The sequence below is a fragment of the Spermophilus citellus genome (assembly GCF_964194105.1).
Source record: "Spermophilus citellus genome assembly, chromosome: 5".
Lineage (NCBI taxonomy): Eukaryota > Metazoa > Chordata > Mammalia > Rodentia > Sciuridae > Spermophilus > Spermophilus citellus.
Genome location: NC_138186.1, coordinates 70,723,966 through 70,736,627, shown reverse-complemented (window position 1 = coordinate 70,736,627; position 12,662 = coordinate 70,723,966). Strand labels below are relative to the sequence as shown.

The 12,662-nt window shown below is 32.4% G+C and overlaps 1 protein-coding gene across 6 annotated transcripts in view; it reads left to right on the top strand.

Annotated features, from left to right (window-relative positions):
* HMGCLL1 (3-hydroxy-3-methylglutaryl-CoA lyase like 1) overlaps positions 1 to 12,662 on the top strand; it is a 185,704-nt gene that overhangs the window by 83,903 nt on the left and 89,139 nt on the right. For 4 of the 6 annotated variants that reach the window (XM_081294414.1, XM_081294411.1, XM_081294410.1 and 1 more), the window contains exons 4-6: positions 480 to 575; positions 2,710 to 2,858; positions 12,347 to 12,410. In XM_081294414.1, the coding sequence (XP_081150540.1) occupies positions 480 to 575; positions 2,710 to 2,858; positions 12,347 to 12,410 (309 nt within the window). The remainder of the gene's footprint in view (positions 1 to 479; positions 576 to 2,709; positions 2,859 to 12,346; positions 12,411 to 12,662) is intronic. The other 2 variants (XM_081294412.1, XM_081294415.1) reach the window with 1 other exon arrangement.

Below are 12,662 nucleotides of genomic sequence, written 5' to 3'. Positions count from 1 at the left end.
GTTATTCTAATGGACATGCATAATTTATATCTTATTAAACTTTGTAAAATTTCATGCACTAGAAGCTGTTTAGTCATAAAATTCTCCTGTGGGAGGTAAAGACATAGCACAGAAGTCTTTCACACTCTCCTCACTATCAGGAATGTTTGAGGATTGGACTATTAAATTATACAGAATGATAGAGAATACATTTTGGTCAAGTGAACATTTTAAAGGAAATTAGAAAAGTTTCTGAGACTCTGTAATCACTCATGCGGCCAGATCTTTTTATATGAATTAATTAAGCTCATATCCAGTCATTATATACCTATGACACTGAAAACTACTTTTTCTGCAGTTATATTGGCACATTTTTAAAATTTCAAGTGTTATTTTGTAGAATATATTTGCATATGCAATTATAACCTACCCAAAAATCTAAGAACATGTCTGATCTAATATTCAGCTACATATTTAAATGTAACTCTTATGTATTTAAGATGGCTGATCACACTGAAGTGATGAAAGGCATTAATCAATATCCAGGAGTTCGATATCCTGTCCTTACTCCTAATCTTCAGGGTTTTCACCGTGCTGTAAGTGTGCTACTTGTTTTTCTAAAATTTATATGCCCATAATTGTTTTAAAGATCTGTACAAAGTTAAAATGGTGTCCTTTGTAGTTAACTTAACTTTTATAAGTACACTACTAATATACTAACATGAATGCATAGAAATCTGTACCCTCACAGCATTGTTAAAGACCAAAGTGTTACATAATTGGCTCTTTTAATTTAAGCATTCAAGAAAATTCAAGAATCAAAACACTAAAACAATAGAAACAAAATATAAAAGCAAAACTCTTCATTGTCATAAATTTTTTGACAGTGTATTTTGTGTCTCCCTCTTAAGTAGGTAATATAGAGTACAACTCAAACGTTTATTGATAAGTCATTAATATTCCTGAGATGGATAAATATTTTGCAAAAAATTCTTGGCCAAGTTTTTGTTTCTGTAGCTTCCTCTACACGAAGTTCAACTTTGTCATTGTATGTACATCTAATGACTTTTCTTCTTCTTTATTTTTCTTCTGATTCTGTGTGATTTAGGGATTTATGTTTAAGTGAAAGCTTGAATAATTATACTTACAAGAATAGCTATTCCAATTTTAAGCAGAAGCTTACTGTATTGTGCTTACATGGGCTTATTGCAATATTTCTACTGAAGCTATTCTAGTGTAAATGATTGTTCTTTGCTTCTGCATTTGAGACTATATGGTATAAAGCTGAAGTTGTGGAGTCCCAGTTAGTGTATTATGTATTAGTATATGTGCTGTTAGAACCATTTATCTTTTCATTCCTTTGATTTGATAGAATTATTACTTTATAAAGAAAGAGGCATTTTAAGAACGTGTAAATGTTGCTATCTTCCACCTTGAGAAAATTACTGAGAAGACATCCTCAGGATAGTGTACAATCAGTGGGGTGGAATAGATGGCTTGGGAATCAAAGGTTGTACTTAAAACATAACTCCCTGAATTTTACTATATGAGCTTTTGCTATCTAGTTAGGTTTTTTTTTCTGTGTGTGTGTGTGTGTGTGTGTGTGTGTGTGTGTGCCACAATATTTTCATCTGTGACATGGGCATAATCATAGTTTTTACAGAACTGATGGTAAATTTTAAAAAAATGGCCTGCAAAGTGCAAACATCAGTACTGGTGAATAGTAGGTGCTCAATGAACAGAGATTTTATTTTAGAGGGTCTAAACTTATTTTGGATAGAGGCACAAAAACTACTATTTTTAAAAAATGCTGTATAAAAGATGACAGATTTTATTTTTTTAAAATGTATTAGGAGGGGATCAGAGACGGGGTGGGGAAACTTAGGCAGAATGCTAGCAATGCATTAAGAGAAGGTCTTAAAAACTCAAGCTGGGCAGTGGCACATGCCTGTCATTCCAGTAGCTGGAGAGGCTGAGGCAGGAGAATTGTGAGTTCAAAGCCAGCCTCAGCAACTTAAACCATAAGCAACTCAGTGAGTTGCTGTTTCTAAATAAAATATATAAAAAAGGGCTGGGTATGTAGCTCAGGAGGGTTGACATTTGAAAACAAATCAATAGAGAAGCTTCGAGGAAGGAGTGAAGATAACAAAGGGGGCCAAAGAAAGAAAATATTAGTTAATATTTTCAATTTAAAAACTGGAAGGAAGATTTAGAGTCTTAGACACACAAGTCTGTGCTTGTAGCAGTCGGGATACAAAACAATAGAAGCTAGGTTAAGAGTTGGAAGGAAAGTTTGGGGCAAAATCCAAAATGAATTGGAAAAGTATTTTTCTCTTGGATTGTAGGAAAAGAAGAAAAACAAAACCAGAATGTTTTCTATCCTCTAATTTAATAATTGGTTTGAAAATAATGTTTTCTGTGGAAAATAAAGGTTTTATTGGGGTGCAAGTATTTTCCACAATTAGGGTAGAACTATTTCTCAGGATAATATGTTGAAAGGCAAAATTAAATTGGAACATCATCTCTGTGTTTTTTGTGCCTCATAGATATATGAACTTATAGAATTATTCTGTTATTAAAATAGTTTTCCCTTTCAAAACGGTGTATTTGGCAAGATGAGAGGAGTCTAGTTTTAAATTTTAAGTCAAATGGTAACATAAGCATGCTTTAATAGTTACTCTTCTGCTATCATTTATACTTTTAAATTTGGCTTTAACTTATGTTTTTCAGGTTGCTGCTGGAGCCACTGAGATATCAGTTTTTGGTGCTGCATCTGAATCCTTTAGCAAGAAGAATATTAATTGTTCCATTGAAGAAAGTATGGGAAAGTTTGAAGAGGTCATTAAGTCTGCAAGGCACATGAATATTCCAATTCGAGGGTACTTATAAAGTCCCACAAATTCTATTTCATTAGCATCTATAATTACAGCTTAGTTATGAACTCTGTAGACATATACATAGGATATCTTATTTGCACCTTATTTAATCAAGGCAGTCTATACAGTCACATATGATTAATGCCATTAATGATTATTAGTGGGTATTTGGCCTATGGAATATATAATGAAATTAAGGTCAGAGGGACTAGCATGTGATTCCAGCACTAACCATTATATCAACTCTCAGCTTTCCAGATTCAACTATCTTTTGATCTCAACTTCGTGTGTGTTGATATATTGATAAAAAGTCCTAGCAGTTTTAAGAAAGGAAACATCTAATATGGTTTTCAAATATGTTTTTTCAAAAGCATGACTTTCTTTAAGGACAAGTTTATGTATTACTTTAATAGAATAAGTTGGACATAACATTGAGCCTCTGAGCTGCTCTGGGAAGTTGGGAACATCATTTTACCCATTCAACTTCCCCTTAATTGCTGACTTCCTTACTTCCACTGGATAACACCAAAGCTTCTTCATAGTACCCTGCAGAGCACTGTTTAAAAATACTTGACAAACTGCATACAGCATACAAACACAAATAGTTCTTCTCTAGTTTTTATTCTATATTTTTTCTATAAGTGCAGGTATATACAAGATAGTGGTCTTCTCTCATTGCCTTGCCTTTTTTTTTGTAAAAAAAAAAAAAAAAAAACCAGCATTGCTCGTGGTCTGAGTTATCAGCTTTTCAATCCAGGAGATTCCAAATATACAAAAACAAAACAAAACAAAACAAACAAACAAAAAACTGGCCTGAGATCCACAAGCCCTATTTTCTCACACAGGAGTTTGGGAATGGGATAGTAAACCTGGTCACCTGAGTTTAAAGATTATGTGGTTGTTCTGCTGAGGTCTCTATTTTGGTGTTCCTAGGATGGAGCCACCTGCAAAGCAGTGACAAGACCGAGTAGTAGAAAACAAATGGAAAAAAGAAGGGGTCTCCTAGTAGCTGTGAGAGCCAGAGACAGAGGGAGAAGAGAGGAACTCCTACCTTGGTTCTTGCTTGCTACCAGGACCAGCAGTTACAAAAAGTATTGCAATTATGCTTATGTGATATAGCACACAAAATAAAGTCTGTGTCACTGAAGAAAGACATTACGTAAATGTCTATTGATAAATATACAAATTTGAAAAACATGTTGTAGTATCATAAATTGAAAGGCATGGTATTTGCAAGAGAAAACTGAGTGCCAGAAATTGATTTAGATGTACATTGCACTTCCTTTAGTTGAGGTGAGCAAAGTCCATAGTGTCAAGATGATTGAATAGGAAATGAGAAAGCCAAATGAATCACCCTTAACTGAGGATATTAGAAAGGGATTAGAAATGGGTCAAGCCCATTTGGAAAATAAGTAGAGTTGGGCTATGCCATAGTGAACTATCTTGTTTTTTTTTTTTTTTTAACTTTTTCCTCTTTTTGTGGTAAGTCTTCAACATGAGCTTTTTAAGATGTGGAATTATTTTTGTAATTAAAATAGATATATATCATAGAAAAAACTAGCAAAAAAATTTAAAGGCAAGATAATGTCCTTCCAGATACATAAAACAATATTTATTTTTAAGGCAAAATTTACATAACCATATATAAAGAAGCACACACTATAAGTTCCTAAATTCAATATGAATACGTTGTTTTGTGTTGTTTACCTTTAAAAGAAAGGAAACTAAGAAGACCCTATTCTATTTCAATATGTCTTTAAAATGTGAAATGTAAGCTCTAAAGTAATTTTCATTGGAAAGTTGAAAAAAAAGACAAATCTGTAAGAAGTGTTGTTCTTTAAACAGGAATTCTGTGGGGATTTTTTATGTTGAAAGATGTATATAAACAAATTGTATGAAGTCAGCTCTTAGGTTTTAGCTCTCTCATAAAAAAATGGTTAATGTAATTGAACTAATTGAAATCCAAAGTTATCTTTAAATTTGTTGATTGACAATTAATATTGCCTCAACAGTAAAGAAACTTTTAACCATACTGTGACTTAAGAACATGGCAGTCTTTGATAAGGCTACAGATGGATGAAAAGTGACTCAGTAAAACCAAAAAACTAATTTCAGTGGAGACTATTGTAGAACACTGTAGAGAAATATGTGTTTTCAAGTATGATTTTTTTAAATCAACTTCTGGATTTTCTGGAACACTATTCCTTTCTGGGAATATACCTTTCAGCATGAGAGTTCATTAGCTATTTGTGCACTTTAAATTATCTTCTATCCCTCCCACAGATTTTTTTGGAGTTTAAGAAAAAAATTATTTTTATTTTGCAATCTAGACTTTAGGTACTTGCTATTGTCATTCACAAAGCATTGGTCCTCATGTCAGGAAAAGAGCCATCTCCACTAGTTAAAACTAGTTAAAACTCAGATGCTTCAGCTCATCTCACATAGCAACAGTTGTTTTATCACATATGTGCTTGATCATCATCCAGAAAATTTATGTCATCAGCTGTCAGATTTAAAGGCCATAATGCAGTACACACTTTATAAATGTTCACAAAAAACATATAAATTTTTATAAAAAGGTAAATTTTATGTGAACTAACCAGTAGCTTTCATTAGAATTAGGAAGATCATTGCCCAATTGCTCCTCCCAAACCACACATCACATATGTGTGCACACATTTTTATACATATTCAGAACTTCATGTAATCTCTGAGACACTACTGCTGCATATACATATATATGCATGAAGTGAAACATCTAAATTGTGTACTTAATTCTTTAATACTTAATTCATGTGGCATAGGTTTTAAAAATCTGGGTTATTTATCTAATATTTGTGTAAAGTTAAAAAGGTTATGAAGGTCAAGGAACATAAAAGTCTGTGCTGGATGTAATTGTTTTCTCTCCTTTTATTAATGGAATTTATAGAAAGAAATATTTATTGGTTTTCCAGGATTCTGTTAAATTGAAATGCCTCAGATATGAAATAATGCCCTACACATCATTTAAAACACTTAGGATTTATTGCTTTTTGTTTAAAATGAATAGTAACTTCTCTTTAATCAAGTCACATGACTTGTATGCTCACTTTCTTTGTGAGGGTATTAATTTAAAGGCAAAATTACCACTAGGGTTCCATTAATTTCCTTATTTAAATGCTTATCAATGCCCATTAAAAAATAAAAAGGTCAACAGCTCTGTATTTCAAAGCATAAACCATAAACACTCTCCTAGAAAGTGGCCTAGATAAGCTATTCTACAAAATGGCCTAGAATAATTTGATTCATGACGGAACTTCTCAAAGTCGGAACCTACTGAAAGCTCAGTGAAGTATATTTTTCACTTTCCTAGGAAACAATGAAATTATTCATTTATTGTTTTAAAAGTTACAAGATGCAATAATATTGATCTGTGACCTGTTGTATTTCTTCTCAAATTTCCAGAAAAGTAAAACTGGAAATAATGAGATAAAAAAAATAAAGGCAAAATAATAACTAAGCTAATATGGACAATCCGTAGAGTTATTTTAGATCCAGAAAACAAAGACATTTGTCGGATAATATAATGTTTGACTTTCATCATAACATGTATGTAAAATGTGGATGATACCTATTAATATGTAGGAGGAGGTGAGCCAAAGAGCTCATTTTCTCCATCTCTTTATCTACTATCACCCAAACCCAATCAAAATTAAGTCTGGTTTTAAAGGTTTCCAGAAGAGATCATATCACATATATTAGTGATCCAATTAGTCTCTAGTATAAGACCATTATTATTAGGAAGTTCTTCCTGAACTTAATGTATTTCCCAGCTTTATATAATTGACATATTTTTAAATGGCAATCTTCCTAAATGACATGAAGTAAGGACACAGTCCTCCCCATCAAAACAGTTTTCAGTTTGAGACATGACTTATGATTTAACATATATATTCAAAACCTGTAGCCTTTATGTTGAATTAGCCAAACTACCTGGATCATGTTGTGCTGTTTGTACCCTATCCTTCTCCCTGTCTGACTCTAACCCTGAAGGTAATAGCATTCTATTGAGTAGGATAATGATGCTCCATATTCTGGGCTCTGTTTCTTTAAACACACAGTGCCTAGCAGGAAGTAGTTCCTGTGACTGATACATTCACTGAGTGATTTACTAAAGTGGAATACACTTGCATATGTAGCACCTGCTTCTCATAAGTGGGCAGCTTCTTGCTGTCTAGAGGAGTTTGTTTTTAACTTCTACCATTAAACTAGGTGTTGGTCTGAAAGAATAATGCAAATCAACATTTACCAAAATATGTAATTAAATGTGAGACATAAAACTAAAAATAAGGCATTTTTAAACCTATTTTCTTTCATATGTTTGGTTTGTTTGAAGGTTTATACTTTTTTTTTTTAGCCCTACATAGTATTCTGACACTTCTGTGTTCCACAATAACACATAGCCAGCAATTGTTATCTTATGTAAGCTATGTTTGCACAGTCGTGTCTAAATAGCATTCATTTAGAAATTCTGAGGGAATTTTTAAGTGAAATTTAGAACTTCATTCTAAATGAAAATTAGCAATAAAATTAATAGCAATAAGACCTTATTGTTACTAATAATTTTTTGTTAGGCCATAACTTCACATGTCTGGGCAAGAAATGGATTTATAATTTTTATAAATAATTTCAAAAAAATTCCTCTAATGTATGAAATTAATGTAACAGGTTCTGATTGAATGCCATATGTTCTTAATGCATATAGTTAGTTGCTCATAACAATTTAGAAGTATTTTCACATGCTATTTCTTTCGTGTTTTACACGGAATTCATGTAAAAGCAGGTCCCTGATAGTAAATTTAAGAAACAATTATAAAAAGATTTGTCTATTATATGAAATAGAAGAATGAATATTCAAAGGTTTTAATTGGTGAGGCAAAGATTATTTTTCAAATGCAAATTTAAAACAACTGAATTTTTAAAATGTGTTTATGAAAAATGCTTTTTTTTTTTTAACAAAAGTGTAACTGATGTGATACAGCAATCTGTATACGGGGTAAAAATGGGAGTTCATAACCCACTTGAATCAAACTGTGAAATATGATATATTAAGAACTATGTAATGTTTTGAACGACCAACAATAAAAAAAAAAGAAAAAAAAAGAAAAAAAAAGTTTAGAAAGTTTACTTGAAATCAGAACATAAAGAATACCTGGAAGAAGTACTCTGAAAAAATACTGGAGCATTATATAAACTTACATTTAATCTTACTTAAGTTTCCCATGATAATTCAAATAAAATACACTTAGTATTAAATATTCTTAATTCAAAATCAAACTTAGAGCCGTACCTTGGGAACTAGCCAGATGGATTTTCCTTAAGTGTTACTTAACATGTTTTGTGGTGTTACACTAAAGTAAAATCAGTGGTAGTGGAGGGTATAATTCATGGTTCAAAAATTTGTGAGTGTCTGCATTGAACAAGAATATGCATCTCCTCTAAATGAAGAACTCATTTAAACTCTGCCTAGAGAACTAGGGGATTGATTACCCAGATTTACTGTTTGTCTGGTGTCTTCTTTTCAGTACCCAACTCATGTGACTAGTCTTCTTCAGTTCATACTCTGGGTACATTCATCAATTCTGCAGACAAATTACCTGGAAGGTAGTGAGTTGGCAAAAAAATTATGATGATTTACATTTTAGAACCAGATCATAAAAACAATGGTTAGAAGATTAATTTCACATTGCCGCTTTGGTTTTTTGATTCATGTTATCCCAAAACAGCCATAATATTAGACTTTATTAAATGAAATAAAATATCAGGAGTCATGGAGACAAATATTTTGGAATGTAGGAGAGCAACTCAGTAAATTTCAAGTCTTTGAGATTAAAGGGGATCATTAAAAATTTGAGAGCTAGACGATCTTGGCCAAGAAATGTAGAACTATGAGAAAAAAAAAAAACCTCTTGAGTTGCCATTGTCTTAATTTTCTGATTGCTTTATGTATACAATCATGCCATTTAAAAATAACATTTTCAAATCTCTTTCAGATAGCAAACAATATAATTGAATGCCAGCTTGAACCTGAAGCATGACTTGAGGTGTCTGGCACAGGTCACTAGAAGCTCTTCAAGATCTGTACTTAGGTGTAGCTTGAAATCTGTGGTGCAGGGCCCCATTATGATTGTCCCAAGGGACCTTTATAAATATGGGCCTCTAATGTTCTTCCATGATTCCTTTAGGTGAGACTGAAGTAATTTAATTTATAATGAACCTAAGGATGCATCATTTCAGGAAATAAAAGCATAAAAGTCCAAATAAGGTAGTTAGGTCAATTGTAGTGAAAAGGCAAATGGACAGAGAAAATATAGCAAATTTCAAAAGATGTGGTCAGAAATAACAGCAAATAAAGGTACTTCAAAAGCTATGAGTCAACTATAAATAGTCTATATTTAGCTTGATGTATTTCCTTGGACTCCAGCTAATATTTAGAATGGCAATCCAAGCTGGACATAAAATAATTATAAGCAACTAATTTGATGTAACAGACACAAACTGAAGTTGGACAAATTTTGTTTTAAATATGAGTCTTACCTTTATTTACATCTGCAACCTACTTAATTTCTCTTAGCTTCTGGTTTGCCATTGATAAAATGAATTTATTATACAGATTATCATATGTGAAGCAAATGTATAGCTCAGCATATTAGTAAATGTTTTTATGCAGCAGCTTTACCTAGGATGGACTACTGAAGGAAGTTATGGTATTTTCTTTCAAAGAAAACTTTAAAGTATTTTAACTTGAATCTAGGCATAACAATAGAATCTCAAAAATTCAAATATACTGGGAAATAGATTCTATTCTTATTTTTTTTATTTAATATGTTTGTAGTGTGTCATTAAGTATTAGAGTTTTGCCTTGTTGTTGTGATTGTTGATTTTGTTTTGTTTTGCCTTGTTTTTGCAGTGCTTGGGATGAACCCAGGGCCATTCTCTTGCCACTGAGCTAGTACAGAGCTACATTCCCAGTCCTTGATTTGTTTTTTTATGCTCTCAAGGTGATTCTATGCAGTTAAGATTGAGAACCAATGTCATGGATTGTTAGGGAAGAGAAGTCCAGAAAATGGATTTAGCCACTTTTCAAAGTAGAGCATTATTTTCATAATGATGGTGGCCTTTCTAAACTCAGAAAAAGGAGCCTAACTTTTTTTTATAGTGCTTTTTCTATAAACATGCAGATTACTATCTTATTAGTAGCTTAGATTTGGGGGAGGCAGAGGGTTTCTGTTGCAATTACAACTGTGGTGTTCTAGTGCAAAAGCAGCCATATATACTAAGTAAACATAGGCCTTGCTGTGTTCCAGTAAAGTTTTATTTGCAAAAGGGCAGGATTTGGCCCCTGGGCCTTAGCATGTCAACCCCTGCTTTAGTGTGTTAAAGTACAGGTAAGAAAATGTAGTTGAGGACCATCACAATAGCTTTGGAGAAAGTATTCCACATGTGAACAAGTCAAATTAGACACTTGCAAGGCCAAAAAAAGAGCATATGAAAATAAAATGTAATCTAGTGTGAAGACAAAGGTAACCATAGACTTGGAAAGGTCATTAGTGAGAAAAACTGAATGAATGAAAATGCCCTTGTGAGAGTTGGGATTCTGGCAGGGAGTTAGCTACAGTCAAGCAATAAGTAGAGAATACAGGAGAGGTTTGTCTGTTTTGTTTTGTTTAGAGCATTTATTCTATTTATTTGTTGATATTCACATTTTGTGGGAGGACACATAAACAGATGGCTTGGACTCTCTGTTTACTCACATCTAGTTGTTTTGGGTTCAGGATTAATATACAGCATATGTTTAACATGTTATTGTAATTTTTGTATGTATTCAAACTATCCTTTTTTCCATCCTTAACTATCTTCTCCAATGTTATGTTCAAATAAAAACATTTTCTTTTCACTTATCATAATGAAATTTAGAAAGTTTATCTAAACAATCCTAGAGTATAGTAACTGGAAGAGAAAACACATAGATTTCCTATCCAGGACTAACTTTCAAATTGTACTTGAACTTGTTACTCTTTCTCCTTCCTTGTCATCACAGCTGCTTGCCTGGATTCTAGGACTATTTATTTGTTGATTTATTTATGCATGTAGTCCTGGGGTTGAATCTAGGGCCTTATAGTGCCAGGAAATTACTCTACCACTGAGCTACACTGCTGGCCCAACAGATGCTTATTTATTTCCATCTGTAAACATAACTTTTATTAATATTTTAATAACTCAAAATTTAAGTTACATCTTGAAATCAATGTACATGTTCTGAGTCAATAAATATGTACATTGTTTTTGTACTCCAAAGTCTATAATGAGTTTCATTTTATATCTTCCAATAAATAGCAGCTTATAAAATCAGGGAGATATGATAGCAGTTTGTCTTTTGCTTTTTCTTGCATCTTTCCTCTGACAACTACTTCCATGGGAGATTATACTCCTGGGGAAAAAAATCTGATCTCATCACTACCTTACCTACTAATTTTGAGTCCCCAAAATAATTTTGAGTCTTGTCAAAGCCCAGCATAATTGGTGTGGTATATTCAAGGTACTTGTGTATTTAAAATTTTTCTTATTCTGGCCCAAAGAACTATATCTTCATTTCTCAACACCCCTCTCTCCTTTCTGTGGCTTGATGTGCTATTTTAATAATAGTGTTGCAAAAGACTCTGAATTAAGTTTAGTAAAATGGGATTGGTGATGAGCTGAATACACCTAAAACAAGCTTTTCCTGAAGCTTTATAATTTAAAATGGAAAGGGACCATTTCTTTTTTTACAGGAAAGGCCTGACATTTATATGAGAGTGGATTGCTGAAGAAGCTGACGTATAGAATATTTTTATTTGTAAACTTTTAAACACATCAGACACTCTTCTGTTTGGAATTGTTTAGGGAAGCCCATGAGAGAGAAACCAGATGAACTCTGAGGTTGTGCCCAGTTCCAAGAGTTTTGGGATGACTGATGAGTGCATCAAAATGAAATCAGAACATCTAGATGGAAGTGCAGAGAAATTCAGTTAGTCTTTTACATGCTGGCTATCGATATGTCTGAAGACTTGGATATTTAACAGCTGGATGTATGCAATTATTTAAATTAAAGTGTTTCATTAGTATTTTCTGCTCTGAACATTAACATGTTATTATATTACCAACAGGTTCACAAGATAAAGGTCTGTTACTTTATCCCCATCAGCCATCAAATAACATGCATCAAATTGTAGTTATTAGAAAGATAAAAATATGGACTAATTGAAAATTCTCCAAAATTATTTGTTTGGTTTAATGATAAAATAATAATGAAGGAAGATAATAAAGTGAAATTTCATGGTGTATTTTAGTTGTTTCATTTTCATAAAATGGGAATTACCTACTTACCCACCATATATATATATATATATATATATATATATATATATATATATATATATATATATTCATATTGCTTTTTATTTTAAATTTAGGTATGTGTCTTGTGCCTTGGGCTGCCCATACGAAGGAAGTATTACACCGCAAAAAGTCACAGAAGTAAGCTACATCTCCAGCCTTTTTGGTTAATGGTAAAATAATGCATGTTTCTTAAAAGTAGATTTTTAATTTTTTTTAAAAAACTATTTATTGGTTCTATACAGCAAAGACTACAGAGGGCTGTAGAATGGACACTGTCACTGAAGACAGGGTTGCTCACTTAATTGTTTTATTTTAACACTGAAGATCTACCAGTTGGCTATGTTTCAAGGTTAAATGACAGTTGAGTCTTGTGATTTGAGTGCTTTAAGG